The sequence below is a fragment of the Dipodomys merriami genome, unplaced genomic scaffold (assembly GCF_024711535.1).
Source record: "Dipodomys merriami isolate MVZ:Mamm:240054 unplaced genomic scaffold, mDipMer1.0.p SCAF_92, whole genome shotgun sequence".
NCBI classification, from domain to species: Eukaryota; Metazoa; Chordata; class Mammalia; order Rodentia; family Heteromyidae; genus Dipodomys; species Dipodomys merriami.
This window is the reverse complement of record NW_027206535.1, coordinates 59,838-79,687: the sequence shown is the minus strand read 5'-3', so window position 1 is coordinate 79,687 and position 19,850 is coordinate 59,838. Positions and strand designations below refer to the sequence as shown.

At 42.4% G+C, this 19,850-nt stretch overlaps 1 protein-coding gene across 7 annotated transcripts in view; it reads left to right on the top strand.

Moving 5' to 3' along the window:
- LOC138821639 (OTU domain-containing protein 7B-like) overlaps positions 1-19,625 on the top strand; it is a 63,690-nt gene extending 44,065 nt beyond the window's left edge. For 4 of the 7 annotated variants that reach the window (XM_070014090.1, XM_070014091.1, XM_070014092.1 and 1 more), the window contains 8 exons: positions 958-1,059; positions 2,342-2,469; positions 7,311-7,423; positions 9,201-9,328; positions 9,711-9,860; positions 10,664-10,778; positions 11,997-12,081; positions 12,919-19,625. In XM_070014090.1, the coding sequence (XP_069870191.1) occupies positions 958-1,059; positions 2,342-2,469; positions 7,311-7,423; positions 9,201-9,328; positions 9,711-9,860; positions 10,664-10,778; positions 11,997-12,081; positions 12,919-14,115 (2,018 nt within the window). In that variant the 3' untranslated portion in view covers positions 14,116-19,625. The remainder of the gene's footprint in view (positions 1-957; positions 1,060-2,341; positions 2,470-7,310; positions 7,424-9,200; positions 9,329-9,710; positions 9,861-10,663; positions 10,779-11,996; positions 12,082-12,918) is intronic. The other 3 variants (XM_070014087.1, XM_070014088.1, XM_070014089.1) reach the window with 1 other exon arrangement.
- Positions 19,626-19,850: the final 225 nt, after the last annotated feature.

Sequence of the window (19,850 nt, the reverse complement as noted above, 5' to 3'; positions counted from 1 at the left end):
TTCCTTCTATAAATAAATGGGTTTGCAGTCGTGGTTGACTGTGCAAACTGAGACACATCCTCTTAGGTGTTTTATGTCTTTGTCTTTTTGCTTCTAACTTTAAATTCATACCACACAGATGCTGAATGTTGTCATACATGTAGATGATACGGTATCATGCCTTGAAGTTTTTTGTTTTTCTTTTTGTTTTTACTAATGATGAATTTATGTTGACCTTTGTTGCTAGAGCATTTACTGGTCTTCTGATCAGAGTAAAGGAATAAGGGCCACACCAGTTTCAGCTGAGGAAGTTTTGACATTTGTGGTCAGACAATTCTGTTTTTTTTCTTTTTCTCATCCTAGGACTTGAACTCAGGGCCGGGGCACTATCTCTCTTTGTGCTCAAGGCTAGTCCTCTACTATTTGAGCCATAATACCACTCCTGGCTTTTTCTGAGTAGCTTATTGGAGATAAGAGTTTCATGGACTTTCCTGCCCAGGCTGGCTTTGAACCTCAATCCTCAGATTTCAGCCTCTGAAGTAGCTAGGATTACAGGTCTTAGCCAGTGCAGATAATTGTTCGTTGTGCAAACCCCCTTGTGCATTTGAAGTATCCTTAATCTGTATCTACTAGTTGTGGCAAGCAAATATATCTCCAGACCTAGCTCCAAGCATTTCCTCATGGCCCCTGGGACAAAATTGTCCTTACTTAAGGCCAACTGATTAACCAGATGTGCTTACTAGTTTCTGACTAAATATAAAGTATAATGAAAGACATGGTGGCACACACCAGTAATTCCTGCATTCCTGAATTTGAGAGGCTGCTCCTGGAAGATCATTAGTTCAAAGTTAGACTAAGCTACAACAGGTCTTAACAAAACAAAATAGAAGAGGGGGAAAAAAAAACGACCATAGAGTGTAGTCTTCCTAGAAGCAGCTAATCTGTTCCTCTCTTTTTCTTCCATTTACATTTCTGCAGGGCGTTTGAACTGGTGGGTTAGTGTGGACCCTACCTGTCAGAGGCTGCTTCCTTTGGCAACTACTGGTGATGGGAACTGCCTCCTGCATGCAGCCTCTCTTGGTGAGTCTTGAAAACGGCCTTCTGCCTCCCTTTAGAAAGGGAACAAATGAATCAGATCTCCTGTCATATTTCATCCAGTTAGCTTGATTCCTGGAAGAAGTGATAATTCACAACAAAGTTGTGTGTGTGTGTGTACACGCACATGTGCATGAGCAGCACAAGGAGAAATGGGAGAGAGCCCTGTCGTGGTTTTTCAGTCTTGTTTAGAGATTGTGGAAAGTATAGGATTTAGCTTAGGCTCTACTCTGTGCTAATTCCTAGGAGTACCCAAAAGCAGTAAGCCAGCAGTACTGGGTGGGTAAATTCTATTTAATAGTTATTCTTTTGATATATAGAAAGGATGTTTTCAGTAATCTTTGTAACACTTATTTAAATTATTCAGCCTATTTACAATTCAGTAAATTATTTTCTCTTAGTTTTTAAAAAGGTCCTTATTTGCCAGTCATCCCTCAAGCTTTAATACTGATGGCTATTAGCTAAACCAATCCTACCTGCTGCTGATTTGTATTTTGGTTTGTTAGACTTGTTCCAGGAGTGAGCACTTCCTGTCAGGAGTCTGTAGGAAATGTTTATATCCCTCACTTCTTAAAGTCCGGATCTCCAGAGTATAAACAGCTTTTCTCCTTCCTTCCTTCCTTCCTTCCTTCCTTCCTTCCTTCCTTCCTTCCTTCCTTCCTTTTTTTCTTTCTTTCTCCCTCTCCCCTTTCCTTTCCTTTCCTTTCCTTTTCCTTTTCCTTTTCCTTTCCTTTCCTTTCCTTTTCCTTTTCCTTTTCCTTTCCTTTCCTTTGCTTTCTTTGCTCTGTCTCTTGCTTCCTCTTCCTTTCCCTTCCCTTAAAAAAACATGTTGTGGCACTAAGGTACCTCTAAGCTGGTGCTCTGCTACTTGAGCCATGCTTTCAGATGATTATTATAGAGAGGGAATCTCTTTTTTTTTTTTTTTTTTTTTTTTTTTGCATAGCCTTGCCTTGAACTGTGATGCTCCAGGTCTCAGCCACCTAGCTAGGATTACAGTTGTGAGCCACCTGTGCCCAGTGGAAATCCTTTCTTGATTAAGTACTTCTCCCCTAGATCACAGCCAGAGTTTCTCTGAACTTGGACTTAGCCTTTCTTCATGCCAGACTGTGTGTATCATATTTAGAGAGGGGCTAGAGATATAGCTTAGTGGTATGATACTTGCCTGGTTTGTGTGAGGCACTGATTTGATCCCTAGCACCACAAAACAACACAAAAAGATTGGAGTTGAGTCAAGGTAATGTGTTTATACCATGCTTTCTTGCTACAGGGATGTGGGGTTTCCACGATCGGGACTTAATGCTGAGGAAAGCTTTATATGCACTGATGGAGAAGGGAGTGGAGAAGGAAGCACTGAAAAGACGCTGGAGGTGGCAGCAAACACAGCAGAATAAAGAGGTGGGAGATCTTGGATGGGAGCGTCTTGTTTCTTAAAGTTACCTAGTTATCTAAGTTACCTAAGGCCAACCAGAAGGAAATATCTCCTGATAGGTAAGACCAGTGTTTTTTCCCATGTAATGCTGAAAACTGTTGAACATGCAGCTAAAGTTGTCTGAGTGCCTTCTGATACACTCATGAGAATTGGTGTGGGAAGCCAGGAGGACCTACAACATTCTAACATTATGTCTGGCACCTGAGAAGTACTCAGTAGCCTTTAGTGGCAGTTATGTATAATGAGATGTAATTCCATCAGAGTTCTTTTTTTTCCTTGTCAAAAGGCTAAATTAAGTGGTGTGCCAGTGGAATACATTTGTAATCCTAGCTACTTAGGAGGCTGGGATCTGAGGATGGTGGTTCAAAGCCAGCCTGGGTATAACAAAAATCCAAGAGACTCTTACCTCTAATTAACCAGCAAAATGCGAGACTGGAATTATGATTCATGTTGTAGAATGTCAGTCATGAGCAAAAAAGCTCAGCCAAGAGCACAAGGCCCAGAGTTCAAGCCCCAGTGTGCATGTGCACTCACACACAGAAATAAAAGGGTAGATTAATTTTAATGTATCTATATATATTATGTACTACATAATATAAAATCATATATTATAATTATTAATATATTATTATATATTTATATATTTTATATATAAATATATTTTTAGTTTCTATAGAAATATAAGTGCATGAATATTTGGATGTACATAACACTTGTTTTTCATATTTTGAGTTTTAGTTTGATTAAAATTTATAAAGCATATCTAATAAATTGAATTTGAATTTTACTGCCCAGGAATTTAACAGATATTGAGGCTATTTGTGTGTGTATATGTATGTGTGTGTGAGAGAGAGAGAGTCAGTCCTAGGGCTTGAACTCAGGACTTGGGTGCTGTCCTAAACTTTTTTTTTACCCCTCTAAGGTAGCACTCTACCACTCCAGCCACAGCTCTATTTCTGGCTTTTTGAGTTTTATTTGAAGTCTTATGGACATTTCTGTCTGGCTGACTTTGAACTGTAATCTTCATATCAGCCTCCTGAGTAGCTAGGATTACAGAACCCCTGGCACCTGGCTTGAGGCTACCTTTTTGTTGTTGTTAGTTGTGGGGTTTGAACTCAGGGCCTGGTCACTGTCCCTTTGTGCTCAAGGCTAGCTCTCTACTACTTGAGCCACTGCACCATTTATGTCCTGTTTCCTTGTGGTTAATTGGAGATTAGAGTCTCAGACTTTCCTGCCCCCAGCTGCCTTTGAACTGTAACCCTTGGATCTCAGCCTCCTGATTAGCTAGGAGTTCAGGCATAAGCCACTGGCACCCAGCTTGAGGCTACTTTTGTTGTTGTTGTTGTTGTTGGTCATGGGGCTTGAACTCTGGGCCTGGGTGCTGTCCCTGCACTCTTCAGCTCAAGGCTAATGCTCTACTACTTGAGCCATAGCACTCCTTCCAGTTTTTTGGTAGTTTGTTGGAGATAAGAGTCTTATGGATTTTTCCTGCCTGGGCTGGCTTTGAACCTCGATCCTCAGATCTCAGCCTCCTGGGTAGCTAAGATTACAGGCATGAGCCACCAGCTCCCGATGAGGCTACTTTTACATAAGGAAGTAGCAATGGATTATTTGTTTGTTCCATCCCCATAACTAGAGTTGGGTAAATGGTTTTCTTTGAGTTTGAAAGTCTTATTGAAACTCAGCCTCAGCTATTTCATGTATTTTTTTTTGATACATCTGCTTTCATCTTCTCATGGCAGAGTTGTGAAGTAACATAGATTTGTAGCACCTAAATATTTATTATCTGGCTCTTTACAGAAAAGGTGGCTGATCCCTTCAACAAAATAATAGGCCCTACCCTACCAGAGGTGTGGCTCAAATGGTAGAGGCTATTGACAAGCAAGCTGAGTGTATGTATACATGCATGAAAGGACCTGAGTTCAGCCCTAATACTGAAAAAAAAGAAAAAGAAAAAAGAAATACATGCTTATAGAGTGGCTAGTAAAAGAGAAATAAATTTATTTTGTGGGCTTAGCATGGTGCAAGTTCCATACTAGAAATGTGGCCTACTGAATTGTTTTAGCTTAGCCTTTGATAACATCTGGGATTCCACCTTAGGAATGAAAATGGAAAGAAGAGGTAATGGACAGAGGAGGTCTTTTAGTTTCCTAGAATCAACTAAATTAGTTTTGATTTCCTGGGCCTCCTTCTGTGTTGAGATTGATGGCAAAGCCTAGTATTTTCTAAAATGATGTAGCTAGAATCGTTTGCCACCTAGTGGCTGCTGTGTGTATTAAAACACGAATCAGAAACATGAAAGGAAAGAGGAAGGGTCAGATCCTCTAGGATATGTGTATCAAAGTGACCAGAGCTGTGCATAATAACCTGTGCATTGTTATTTTTACTTCTAAATAAGTCTATTATAGCATTTTACAAACTGAAAATAGCTTGGTCTTTTTTTAGTTGCTAAAGTAAAACATGCTAACAGTAGCTGTTCAATTCCCATTAAATATGTTCTTGACATGCCCCTTATGGTCCTTCTTTTGCTCTGTCAGCGTTTATTCAAGTCGTGTAAGCACATTTAAACACCCAAATAGTCAAGAACACAATGTATATTCTACAAAACTAAGTAGACTGAGGGAAGGGGTGAATAGAAGAGGGATGGGTGAGGATGTTGAAAGGGGCGATATGAATCAAGATAAATTGTATTCATAAATGACTTTGTTAAATAGCAGTTTATTTGTACAACTACTTAAGGATAATAATAGAAAAACATTAATGTAAACCGAGTAAATAAGGCAAACTTGTCTACCAATCATCATATGCATCCTTAAGCCCATTCATATTTATTTATTTATATGTATTTTTTCTTGTGCCAGTACTAGAGCTTGAACTTACGGCCTGGGTGCTGTCCTTTAGCTTGTTTGCTCAAGGATGGCTCTCTACCACTTGAGCCACACCTCTACTTCCAGCTTTTTGCTGGTTAATTGGAGATAAGAGTCTCCTAGACAATCTTCATATCTCAGCCTTCTGAGTTTCCATAATAACAGGAGTGAGCCCTCTTTCCCAGCAAACCTGGGCTCCGGTGGCTCACACCTGTAATCCTAGCTACTCAGAAGGCTGAGTAGCCAGCCTGGGCAGGAAAGTCCATGAGACTCTTATCTCCAGTAAAGCACTAGAAAACCAGAAGTGGAACTGTGGCTCAAGTGGTAGAGTGCTCGCCTTGAGCTGAAGAGCGCAAGGACAGTGCACAAGCCCAGAGTTCAAGCCCCATGACCAACCCCCCCAAAAATTATAGTATCACTTGGCACATATTTATTCATTACTGATCACATAATATACACAGAGTATATTGCATAAAACATAATCCTGGCTCTTAAAGGCAGAATAAGAGGTAGGCCTATAAAGAGATGGCCTATAAATACATGATTGCAACCACCAAAGGTAACAGGTATGACTTCTATAATAGAAAACTTTGTGTAGTACGTGGGAAGGGAAGGCACAAAGGAAGGAGTGGCTGACTTACTATAGAAAGATTTAAGAAAGACTTCATAAAAGAGTAACATTTGAATTTTGTCTTGAAAGTTATAACATAAAGTTGTTTGCCAGATGAATAGTGAATGAGTTGCTCTAGGCCTATGCCTAGACTTATGACATATGAGTATGCATAGACTTATGACAAATGTTCAGAGGTACAAAATAACATAGTACATGTAAAGGGCCACTACTAAATTAAGGGGTTATCAGAGAGGAGAGATGGGTAGAGGCCAGGAAGTGGGTTTTGTATATAATGAGTAGGAGTTTGGGTTATATCTGAGGAAATTGAGGTTCTTAGAAGAGCTACTGGCAGGAAGTAAACAGCATCAGATTTAAATTTTACAAAAGCATTTTCAGTAACACTGTAGAAAATGAATCAAAAGACTGATGTCCACAAGTAGCAAAACCAGTTAAAGAAACACTGTAGCAATTCATACTTACATACTAGTTTTGTTGTACTGTGGTTTGAACTCAGTCTTATCTCCTGAACTAGTTCTTGCCTAATAATTATTGACTGAAAGGATCCAGATATAGGCTGGGTGAAAGGAAGAATAGAATACCAGATAACTCTCTGGTTTCTAGTTAGGGTGTTTGGATGATTGTTGCTTCTATTTACTAAGGTAGGACTATGAAAAGAAGAATGAAGAGAAGAATGAATTTGACTATAGAGTTTGAGGTCACCCCAGTAGGTAACAGTGTTCAATAGGCAGCTGGATCTGTGAACATAGAAATTAAGAGGGGATTTCAGTCATGAACATAGAGATAAATAGACAAGATTATGGCAACCAAGAGATCACCCAGAGGGCAAGCAAGGCTAAAACAATTGGCACAATTTGAATTTTGTGGAGAGTAGAGACAGTTTAGAAAAATAAAGAGAAAGCAGTGCTATGGAAACTAAAGACAAGAATGTCACTTACCATATGAAAGTTAAAAAGATGAGACTCAAAGAGTGCAATGAATTAGTTAATTTGAAGGTCACTGTCCTTTGACAGAGTCAGTTAGGTGAAGTTGTATGTGGAGGTAGGGCAGTAGTGTGGAGAGCAGAGACAAGTCAGATTATGGTGAGTCAAAAAAAGAACAGAAGATAAGGAAGTGTGAGAAAGGTCATAGTCTGTTCTATGGATCTTGACGAGGAGAGGGAAAAAGAGACTTGGCTTTGTAATATAAGTGTAAGCCAAGTGCTAAGACAATAGTCAAGTAACAGAGAGTGAGTTAGAATGGACCCTGACTTTAGAGTCTAACCTCTAATTGTTTAATGTCCCCTTTCATTATTGCATGTCTTCCACAGTCAGGACTGGTATACACAGAGGACGAATGGCAAAAGGAATGGAATGAATTGATAAAGCTTGCTTCAAGTGAACCTCGAATGCATCTAGGTACCAACGGAGCCAATGGTGGTGGGTAAGTATGGTTAAGTTGGGGAGCAGGAAATTCCTCATCTTCATAGAGCCTTCACTGGGCTATAAGATCTCCCACAATGTAGCATCCCCAGAGCTCTGAGTTAAGAGGATGTTGGAAGGAGAGAGAGGAGCCATGGCAAAGGCACAGAAGTATACATGAGAACAGAACACACTGGGAACGCCTAGTTAATTGGTTTTGTCTGAGTGGCACAAAATGATAGATGAAACTTGGAAACCCACTTTTTTTTTTTTTTTTTTGCTGGTCCCAGGGCTTGAACTCAGGGTTTGGGCACTATCCTTGAGTTTCTTTTGCTTAAAGCTAGTGCTCTTCCACTTGAGCCACAACTCCACTTCTGGCTTTTTTGGTGAGTTATTTGGAGATCAGAGTGTCACAGACTTTCCTGCCAGGGGTGGCTTCAAATAGTGATCCTTAAATCTCAGCCTCCTGAGTAGCTAGGATCATAGGCATGATCCACTGGCATCCAAAGAGTAACCTACATTTTTGTGTACCATACTAATGTTTCTCTTATACCATATTAAGGAATTATATTGCATTTTATTTATACTGTAGGAAACTGCACGACAAATGACTCAATAGCATCAGTAAATAAATAAAAAAGAAAATAAAAGAGGACAGGGACATTAATGAAACATATCAACCAAGTAGAATGTGTGGGCACTATAAGGGAAATGTGAAAAATGTTTACATGGTTTGATTATTGTTACTTTTTTTTTTTTGTAATGGTCCTGGGCCTGGGCACTGTCCTTGAGCTTTTTAGCTCAGGGCTGGCACTCTACCACTTGAGCTACATCTCCACTTCTAGCTTTCCAGCTTTTTGATGGTTAATTGAAGATAAACATCTCAGACTTTCTTACCCAGGCTGGCTTCAGATCTCAGCTATTACAGACATATGCCAATGGTGCCTAGCTTATTGTTAATTTTTTTTTTAAGTTGTGGTTTAAAAAAAAAGTGTGTGTGTGTGTGTGTGCGCGCGCGCGCGCGTGCTGGTATTGGAGATTGAGCTCAGGGCCTTGCCCTCTCACTGGCACTCTATCAATGTGAGTCACAATACCACTTCCAGCTTTTTGCTGGTTCATTGAAGATAATAAGCTCACAGTAATTATTCTTGAATGAGGAAGTTACTCTTGAAGGGTACATAAGAAAGGAGTTTTGGAGTTGTTTTTGTAAGACATCATGAGTGGGGCTGGGAAGGTGGCTCAGTGGTAGAGTGCTTGCCTTGCATGCATGAGGCCCTAGGTTTGATTCCTCAGCACCACACAAGCAGTAAAAGCAGGAAGTGGCACTGTAGCTCAAATGGTAGAGCACTAGCCTTGAGCTGAAGAGCAGAGGGACAAGTACCCAGGCCCAGTCAGGCCCACGACCGACAAAAAAAAAAAAAGATACCATGAGTGTGTTGTATGGTGTGGTTGTGGTTTGGATAATCCAGATGAAGCTGTGCAGTTGTATATTACTGGATAAAGAGAACTGGAGGAGGTTTTTGAGCAGGGAGAATATGAAGAGATAGGGTTTACATCTGATTCCTAATTCCATTTCAATTCCAGAGCTTCCAAATCTCTCTTCTTGTGTTTTCCTGTTTATGAAGAAGTAGAAACAATCATGATAACATAAAATAATCAGCTATGTTAGTGGCAGTCTTAAGATTGGACAACCAAAGATATTCTTTTCCCTCTCTTGAGATCTGGTCTTCATGGCTTTCTTGTTTTCTTCCCTCTCCATTTTGCTGCCCGCCCTCCACTCTTCTCTCTTGTACCTGTAGGGTAGAGAGTTCCGAGGAGCCTGTATATGAGAGCCTAGAAGAGTTCCACGTCTTTGTTCTTGCTCATGTGCTTCGGAGACCCATAGTGGTCGTGGCAGACACCATGCTGAGGGATTCTGGTGGGGAAGGTGAGTCAGCCAGTCATCACGCTACACCAAGCTCTGTCACTTGCAAAGCCTTGGCTTAACCCTTGGGAGGAGGACAGGAAAGGGGATATTTAGACATTTGGGCGGAAAAAGAGGGAAAGATAATTCTCAAGTGATTTAGAGTAATTGGAATTAACTGACAAGACTTCTTTTAAAAAAAATTTTTTTTTTTAGATTTATTTATGTGGTTCTGAGGAATTAAACCCAGGGCCTTATGCATGCTAGGCAGGCACTCTACCACTAGGCCACATTCTCAGCCAACATTTTATTCTTAATAAAGAATCATTAAACAAGTTGGAATGAAAGGGGGAAGTCAGATGACAGAATGAGATGGGGTCTGAATAATCTTCATGGTTTCCCACAGCATTTGCCCCCATTCCCTTTGGAGGGATCTACCTGCCCTTGGAAGCTCCTGCCAGCCAATGTCACCGATCCCCTCTGGTGCTTGCCTACGATCAGGCCCACTTTTCTGCACTTGTGTCCATGGAGCAGAAGGAGAATGCCAAGGAACAAGGTGTGAATCCATTGTCTGTGTCTCCGTGGCCTTATGGTCTACAGTATTTTCACTTGAAAGAATAGAAATAAGAGCTAATGAAAAAGGAAAGAATTCAGGAACATGCAAACCCAGGCAATGCATGTTTTACTAAGCTATATGATGAAAACAATTTTTTTTAATAAAAAAGGATTTGGGGGAAAAACATAGTCTGTATTCCTTGTTCCGGGGCAAATATTAAGGTCATAAAGCCTTCTCAATGGTGTCTTGTTTTGTTTGTCTTTTGTCTTCATGACTTTGAATTCTCTGAATGCACATAATTGGCAAGAATGTCACGAGACACTGACTGGCAGGGAGTTGTGGAGGGTTAGTAATCGAAATTTCATGCTTGATGTCAGAAAACGACTAGGCTATTTTTTTTTGTGTTTCTGTTTTGTTTTTCCTAGTTCTGGGGCTTGAACTCTGGGCCTAGGCACCGTCCACCAGCTTTTGTGCTCAATGCTAGCACTCTACCACTTCAGCTACAGCTCCACTTCTGGTTTTTTGGTTTATTGGAGTCTAACAGCTTTTTCTGCCCAGGTTAGCTTTGAATTGCAGTCCTCAGATTTCAGCCTCCTGAGTAGTTAGGATTACAGATGTGACCACCAGTGGCTACCACTCGCTTAGCTTTTTTTTTTTTTTTAATGTCAGGAGTAAGTCAAATATAAGAACTGAGAAGTGACTACAAGTAGACCTGTTTTAGTGTTGACAATTATGTTTAGTTGAGTTCTTCCTTCCTCAAGGAGACTTCTTGACAGCATGTGTTGTTTTTTTTTCTTCCGCAGCTGTAATCCCACTCACAGATTCGGAGCATAAGCTGCTTCCCTTGCACTTTGCTGTGGACCCAGGCAAGGCCTGGGAGTGGGGAAAAGATGACAATGACAATGTCCGATTGGCCAGGTAAGGCAAGCCTCGCCTCTCCTTCTGCTTTGTAGCTTAGCTCTTTTTTTTTTTTTTTTTTTTTTTTTACCGACAGTGGCTATTTCCCAGGGAATTTTTCTTCAGCCCAGAGGCAAGACAATTACATCCTAACTCCAGTTTCTTTGGGGAAATGGAGAAGTGGAAGAAGATTGGACACCAAGATTCTTGGATCTTGCAGCTACTTTGTGTGGGAGATGGGAAGCCTGAAATCTCAGCTTCTTCTTTCCTTACAGTAGGGAAGTGTTCCTGCGCGCGCGCACACACACACACACACACACACACACACACACACACACGCACACGCACATGCACACGCACACACACACACACACGCACATGCACACTCTACAATCCCCAAACAGAAAACCTAGACACTCAAAACATACTTTTTGGCCTAGTGAGGAAGAGTCTTGTTTTTGTTTTGTTTCTGTGGTATTGGGGTTGGAATTCAGGGCCTCTCACTTGGTAGGCAGGCTGTCTACAATATGAACCATGCCAAAGCCCAAAAGGAGTTTATATAGTCCACTAAAATAGTTTGCTGTCGTTTTTTGCCTTTTTGGAGTTTCTCCATAATGGACTTCCCCCATCCTCCCTTCCTATAGGCTGTAGAGCTAAGTCTACCTTCCTTCCTCCATAGCTTCCCTTAGGGAGAACATAGGAATGTAAAAGTTCACCTCTTCTTACACAGGGCCTCCTTCTTTTGGCTTCTTTGGGTGCTGACTTATGGCTGGTTAAAAATACGTTCTCAATGATCAAAATCTCCTAAATGATGCTTAAAACAGCCACAGTGCCACTTCTGCCTTTTTCTGAGAAGTTTCTTGGAGATAAGCATCTCAGGCACTTTCCTGCCTGGGCTGGTTTCAAACTGCCGTCTTCAGATCTCAGCCTCCCGAGTAGTTATGATAACAGGTGTGACTACCAGTGCCCAGCTCTGTACAGCATTTTCCAGCCCCTTCTAAGCACTGTTTTAATGCCTCAGGACAGATACTATTATCAGAACTCATTATCAACTCCAGCTGGGTTTCAGAGAGTTGAAATGACTTGCTAAGGTCATAAAGCTCAGCAATTGATGAAGCTGTATAATTCAGACCCAACTCCTGTAGTATCCTTAGCCACATGGCCCTATCTTGACTTCCCAAATATATTTGACTACTTTGCTTTTAAAATATCACAGTATTTTTTTTTTCTGGTTCACAGTGTAATTCTATCCCTGGAGGTAAAATTGCATCTACTACATAGCTACATGAATGTGAAGTGGATCCCTGTCTCCTCTGATGCACAGGTGACAACTGTCCCCACCCTACCCTTGTGTGTCCTCACCTTCAGCAACAAGAAGAAGGAGATCTGGTGGGGCTTGATCTCTCAATTTGTTCTCCATGGTAGCTAATGGACCAAGGGCTGGGATAGCTGGAAGATGTTGGATTGGTTCCAAAGAATACTTCTTCCTGGACTTTTTGATGAACTTCAGATGTTCCATGCTATTATAGATAGGTCACTATTTGAGGTGCCATAAGGTGACAGAATATCTTAAGAGTTCCTGATCCCATGAGTTTTGAGCTAGAACTAGAACACAGGAATGAGGGCAAATCTGCAAACTCCATACTGCTGCAAGTGTAAAATTTGAGGGTGTACAACAGTTAAGCTTGGGTTGGTGGTAGTTCATTAAGACTTCCTTGAGATTAATTTTGAGCAGAGTTGGAAATAGACAAATTTATAATAAGGACGCTGGTATCTATTAAATAGTTTTCCTACTTACCCAATAGCTGTGTGTAGTATGCTTGTGCCTTCATCCGAAGAGCAGTCAGGCTTTGTTTGGTATCTCCATATTAGAAGGGAGAGGAATTGGCATGGATGAGATGGAAGGCATTAGATACGGTTTTCCTTGGCCCTTGAGAGATGACTGGAGCCAGAAATGACAGTGGCTTTCTGGGTGGCACTTCTCTCACCATGGCAACAGCCCTCCTCTGAAGCAGGGCAGTTACTCCAAGGATGCTTACCACCCTTCCCCATGTAGCTAATTCTATGGCATTGGTGGCAGGGAACCTTGTGATCTGCTGGAAGTCTCGGAGGACTTCCCCAGGCTATACCAAAGGGATATCTGTGTCTTCTTCTCTTTCAGGCTCCTCTGGCCCAGCCTGAGTCCCCCACAGCCTCAGCTGGAGATGAGCCCCGATCCACTCCCGAGTCTGGTGAATCAGACAAGGAGTCAGTAGGCAGTGGTTCTACCGGCAATGAGGGCAGCAAGCGGAAGGACAAGTCAAAGCGAGACCGGGAGAAGGACAAGAAGAGAGCCGATTCTGTGGCTAACAAACTGGGAAGCTTTGGCAAAACCTTGGGCAGCAAGCTGAAGAAGAACATGGGCGGCCTGATGCACAGCAAGGGCTCTAAGCCTGGAGGGGTGGGGAGCGGGTCGGGAATAAGCAGTGGCACTGAAACACTGGAGAAAAAGAAGAAAAACTCACTGAAGAGCTGGAAGGGTGGCAAGGAGGAGGCTGCTGGGGATGGGCCTCTATCGGAGAAGCTCACATCCGAGTCAATTGGGAATGGAGGGAGCAAGTATAGCCAGGAGGTTATGCAAAGCCTGAGCATTATGCGGATTGCAATGCAAGGGGAGGGAAAGTTTATTTTTGTTGGAACCCTGAAGATGGGTCACCGCCACCAATATCAGGAGGAAATGATCCAGCGCTACCTTTCTGATGCCGAGGAGAGGTTCCTGGCAGAGCAGAAGCAGAAAGAGGCAGAGAGAAAGATCATGAATGGAGGGTTAGGTAGTGGGCCTCCTCCAGCCAAAAAACCAGAGCCAGATGGTGGGGAGGAGCAGCTGACTGCCCCCTCAGAGTCCAAGGCAATGGCCTTCTCTACTGGCTACCCTGGGGGCTTCACTATCCCTCGCCCTGCTGGGGGCGGAGTCCACTGCCAGGAACCCAGGAGGCAGTTGGCAGGGGGTCCATGTGGGGGAGGCCTGCCACCCTATGCCACCTTCCCCAGACAGTGCCCTCCTGGGCGACCCTATGCCCCCCAGGACAACATCTCTTCTCTGGAGCCAGGCAAGGATGGAGTTCACAGGGGTGCATTGCTACCACCCCCCTTCCGCGTGGCTGATTCCTATAGCAACGGCTACAGAGAGCCCCCTGAGCCAGACGGATGGTCTGGAGGTCCCCGGGGGCTTCCCCCAGCCCAGACCAAATGTAAACAACCGAGCTGCAGCTTCTACGGACACCCTGAGACAAACAACTTCTGCTCTTGCTGTTACAGGGAAGAACTGAGAAGGAGGGAGTGTGAGCCCAGCGGGGAGCTGCTGGTGCACAGGTTCTGAATGGGTAGAACCTTGGAGGGCAAGGGGCTTAACAAAGAAAGATCAGCTCAACTCATTGGCTTATCAAGACCCAGCCCCGGTGTTGATGGGGCAAATGCAGAAATGTATGTGGAAGCCTGGTTGGAAACTTTTACATGTGTGTGCGCTGGAGTGCTGCCAGACTGGCAAGAGCAGGACAGGGCTGGATGGTGCCCAAAGGGCTGTACTATTCCTTTGCAGAGCTGGACTTGATGGGACTAAGGAGATACAATGATGGAGAGATGTTGATTCTCTTAACCCTTTGGGTCCCATCCCAGAACCTAAGGGAAAGTAGTAAGGGAATGTTTGGTGTGTGTGGGTGGGAGGTGGGCAGATATCTTGGGGAAGAACAGGTAAAGGAGGCTCAGTGGATTAAAGAGAAAAAAATTATAAGCAGACCAAAGTTCTTTTAGGTTGGAAAAAAGCCCAGGGTAGTGGAGTTGGAAGTGTGGAGGGAAACTGAGACATTGGACACATTTGCTATTGATTGGAATTAAGGTAGATATTAAGGTTGGATACATTTTTTTTTCCTCCTGAAGCATCTGTAAAGACAAAGCAATAATCTGTGCTCTTGGGTACTTGTTAGGAAGAAGATAGTCTTTAAATCCCTATTTATGGAGAAAGGAAATAGAGGAACTTAAAAGGGGATTTTTTTTTTCCTTTTAAGTTTTCTTTTCTTCTAAATAGTCATTTGTTATCCATTCTAGTTTAAGAGGAGATTGCTGATTGCCCCCTATCTTTTCCTCATCCTTTTTGAGGACTGCGCTCAAGCTAAGAAGGTGTAATTTTAAAGAGAGAGAAGGGCTAGGAATGTGGCTTAGTGGTAGAGTGCTTGCCTAGCATGCATGAAACCCTAGGTTTGATTCCTCAGTACCATATAAACAGAAAACGCCAGAAGTGGTGCTGTGGCTCAAGTGGTAGAGTGCTAGCCTTGAGCAAAAAGAAGCTCAGGGACAGTACCCAGGCCTTGAGTTCAAGCCCCAGGACTGGCAGGGAGAAAGAGAGAGAGAGAGAGAGACTTTAATTTTATTTAAAAGCAAACAAACAAAAACATTCCCTCTGGGAAAGGGAAGTGATAGGAAGAGCAGCTGTGTGTGTTGAATTTTCTTCAGGTGAATGGGTGCCTAGTGATCTATTTTTTAACTACTTAGCAATAACCACATGGGGTCTGAGTGCACTTAGGGAAGGGCAGACATTTGGCCTGACTGTTTCAAACAAAAACCAAAAACCTACCAAGCACTACCATCCTCTGCTGCTGTTTTCTGTAGAAAGCAACTTATTTTATTGACTAATTTTTTAAGTAAAAGAAACAAAAGGACCCCAACAAAAATACATTTAAAAATTAATTGCTATTTTTTTTTTCCTATTTAAGAGATTCTTTCTCCTTCCTCTCTACTTATGGAGAATGGACTTAACATCCTGGCTTCTTTTGTTAAGCCAAAACTGACCTTAATCTGTGGTTAGTTTATTAAAATAATAATAAAATACTTTGTAAGAAGTGATATTTTTGATATTAGGAATGATGTTGAAACATGGGGAAGGGGGCTAGGGGCAATTTATAAAGGTAAGTAGAGAAATCTATTTTAGTGAACTATAACCACAGATCACAGATTAGTCCCAGTGAGTTCATCTGCCTTTGGATTTCTCCCTTTCCCTGACCCAAGCCTTTTCTCCAGGGAGTTGGAGTGGGGATACAGACACAGAAGGGAGGAACTCTTGCATTTTGCACAAAGCACAAATCTGGACAGCCTATACTCTGGCCAGAGCCGTTACTAAGAGCTTTAAACCAGAGGACTAATACTGGGCCAATTTTCTTGTTTATATTTTTCTGGGGAAAAATATCATCTATGCAATTGTAGACACTCCTGGGTACATATGAAGAAGGGGAGTAAGTGTACTGAAGTATCCAGAATGTTAATTGGGGCTGTTTGTTGTATATTAGGGTTTTGCTGTTGAGGTATGCACCAGCACCTGTCTAGTAGAATGTAATCATTGCCCCTATCTGATCTAAGGCGTGTGTGTGTGCGTGTGTGTGTGTGTGTGTGTGTGTGTGTGTGTGTCTGTGTGTGTGTGTGTCTGTGTGTATGTCTGTCTGTTTGCAGACTCTTGTTTGCATACACTCCTTCAGCCCCATACAGAAAGTTTTCATCCTATTTCCCGTAATCACAAAGCAAGTCAAGACTTCCTCCTCATTGGAACGATTCTGTCTAGAAAGGTTTCTTTCTCTTCAGTGAACTCAAAAGCCATTTATTTTCCAAACTTGTTGGTCTGTTGATTTGATCATTTCCCATGGGTATTCCTAGGCTTTTATTTTAAAGAAGCCATAGGTTCCAAGGAGGAGGCTTATATATTTCAGGATAGGGCAGGAACCTAGTATGAAAAGCACGTGGGTTTACAATTTAAAAGTCTACTCAGTAATCGATCATTTTTAATTCATTATTTAACAAATTAATACTAAAAGCCTATGTTGAACAAAATATCAAAATCTTAGGATCTGACAGGACCAGGCTTTGGATGAGGGAAATGAGGCTGGATGGAGCAAGTATGGGGATGGATCTTGTCTTTATTTAAAATCTGGGGTTGGACATGTCAAATTGACAAATTGTTAAATTGTACAACTTAAAGATAATTTTTTTTAAAGACAAAACTTTGGGCTGGAGACATGGCTCCAAGTGGAAGAGCATCTGCCTTTACAGCACGAGGCTCCAAATTCAAGCCCCAATACTGCCAAAACAAAAAAACTGGTATGTTGTTCAGCATGAGGTTTTTTAGCATTAACTTTTGCTTAAAAAAATACTGTATCAAAATAGTATTTGTCTTGGTTCCTGGGTTTTTAAGTACTCCAATTTCGTGACCAGGTGAGAGCATTGTTCACCTCACCCAAGTCATGTCCTTGTTTCTGGAGTTAGAACAACACTGATGAGCCACCCGGTGAGCCTCCATTGCCTACCCCACACCGGACACCCTGTGAGTCAAACCATACCCTGAGTTTGCACAGCTTGCCTCTTTCTCCTGTAGGCCTCCATATCATAGGATGCTGGCCAGGACCAATAGGAATGGAAACATTGGATTTTCCCAGAGAATAAAACCCAGAAATTTGATTCTCCACTGGACTGCCGTGTTTGGATTTGATCTGTTAATAGATTCTAGTTAATATGTGTTTTTAAGACAACAAATGAACAAAATCAAAAAACCGTGTTATCCTGTCCTGCTTGTTTTTATTTCTAAATTAGCCAATCCCAATTCCCTTTGCTCTTTTCAAAGAGAAAAAGATGGAAATTCTGGGGAAGGTTTCTAGGAGTAAATTTGGTATAGTTTTTATTAAGGATTCCTTTTTACTTGAGAAGGTTAGTAAGGCACTGAGAAACCTCTTAAGTCTATGGACAAGGAACCCAGAGATCACAAGCACATGCGCTCACACACACACACACACAGAGGATTTTTATAAATGGGATAGTAAAGTTCATTTTGCTGTATCTTAGGGTTTGGGTGGCATGGGTGTTAAGAATGTAATGCCTAGGAAATGAAGACAGACTACGATTGGTTTGTGGTATTTGGGGAAGATGAGAGGGTGAATAGGAAAGCCCATGCAATTACTGTGTTGGAGTGAAAGGGAGTGGAGAGACTTAAACAGGCTGCACTGAAATGAGCAAAAATTCTTTGGTATAGGAAGGGGATGTGAATGAAGGGGGAAGATAAGACCCCTGTACCCTAGGTGAGGTTTGACATCTTTCAGGCTTAAAATTTAAGTGTCCTTGGTTTCTTTAACCCAGGGCATCTGGGGTACCTACTGATTTTTTTTCTTTTAAGTCAGTATTGCCTTCCAAATGGCACTATATACTGAAAATCACTCCCTTAACTAACCCAGGCTGGTTTTATGGAAAGTTACAAGAATCAACTAAAATCTTTTCCCTCACACTGATTTTCTTTTCTTGGTGCTAGTACTGGAGCTTGAACTCAGGACCACATACTCCCACTGAGCTGGGCTGCCACTCAAGGTTGGTGCTCTACTGCTTGACTCTAGTTCTGGCTTTTTGCCGGTTAACTGAAGGTTAAGAGTTGGCTTTGAACCCAGATCTTAGCCCCCTAAGTAACTAGACTAGATGTGAGCCACTGGCTCCCACTTACATACTGGCATTTATCGCTAAAATGTATTTCCAAGCATGAGTGGCTCACACCTGTGATCCTAGCTAGTCAGGAGGCTGAGATCTGAGAATTGTGGTTCAAAGCCAGCCCCGGACAGGAAGTCCACGAGACTCTTATTTCCAATTAAATACCAAAAATGCCAGAAGTAGAGCTGTGGCTCAATTGGTAGAGCCCTAGCCTAAGCACAAAAACACAGGGACAGTACCCAGGCCTGAGTTCAAGCCCCAGAACCAGCACTATATAGATTAAAAGAGCTGAAGGCACGGCTCAAGTAAGTGGTAGAGCAGCACCTGCCTATCAAGTACATGGCTCTCAGTTCATACTCATATAACCAATGAAAGATTCAGTCTCTTTAAGGACTATGAAATGGTGTTAAAAATCAGCATTATGGAGGGCTTTAAAATGGAAGTCCTTCCCTTTCCTGTAGGCTGTTTCTTAAAACACACCCACAGACTAGTGACATTAAAATTAACAATGACTTCCTGTATTATATTTAGACTATATGGTGCCCGAAAGAAAGGAACAGACAGGTTTTCTGGGACTTCTAAGAAGCTAGCTCTTGCTACTCTTATCCTTTTAACCATGGTTCAAGGTTACAGTAACCTTTTTTTTCCCCCTTAATAAAGAGCATTTCAGAGATGTATGAGTCGCTCAGACACCTCTGTGATCTGTAATCTGTCCTCTTCTTTCTCCAAGGAGGCAGTGTCCTAGCCACACAGCCTGGCCTGAAATCACCTGCTCCCTAGATTTTTCTAATTTTTTCTCCCTTCCAACTGCAGAGTCAATGAGTCATACAAGCACTCTGTCTTGTTTGCTTTGCAGACACCCAGTCTGAAAATCATAGGGTATTTTGCCCCTATGTGCTCAATCTGATCAACAAACTATTCTCTTGTCTCCAAGTAGACTCTGTGGGTGCCACCTCTCCTCATTGGCAAGTGGGTAAGGGGCAGTAGAAAAGAGCAACGGAGGCTGGCTGAGGGAGTGGGGGTGGGAAGAAACTTTGGCCTCCTTCAATGCTTATAACTGGATCCGTGAGTCATCTAGTGAGTCACTCAGCTCCACCCCCCTCCTCAGGCTGCTCCTCCCAGCAGCCTTCACTCCTGGCACAAACCTGCAACCAGAGCAAAATTCTGAAAATGGAAAAATCTGATGCAGTCCCTTGCCTCTCCACCCTTCCTCTTATCCAGTGAGCTTCTGGGTTTGTGTTCGGGGTGGTGAGAGGTAGTCTGCCTGTGACGACCCTCAGCTGCTCCCCACCCCCACCTTTTGCATTCCTGGTTAGGTGCTGATCCAAGTCACTCAATTGCTCTGATTTCCCTTCATTTCCATGATCCTCCTCCTCCTCCTCCTCCTCCTCCTCCTCCTCCTCCTCCTCCTCCTCCTCCTCCTCCTCCTCCTCCTCCTCCTCCTCCTCCTCCTCCTCTTCTTCTTCTTCTTCTTCTTCTTCTTCTTCTTCTTCTTCTTCTTCTTCTCCTTCTTCTTCTCCTTCTTCTTCTGTATTCCTCTGCTGCTCTCATACCTGCAGGTATTAAAGAATAGAAGGAGTTTGGAACAAAAAGTGATACAGGGAA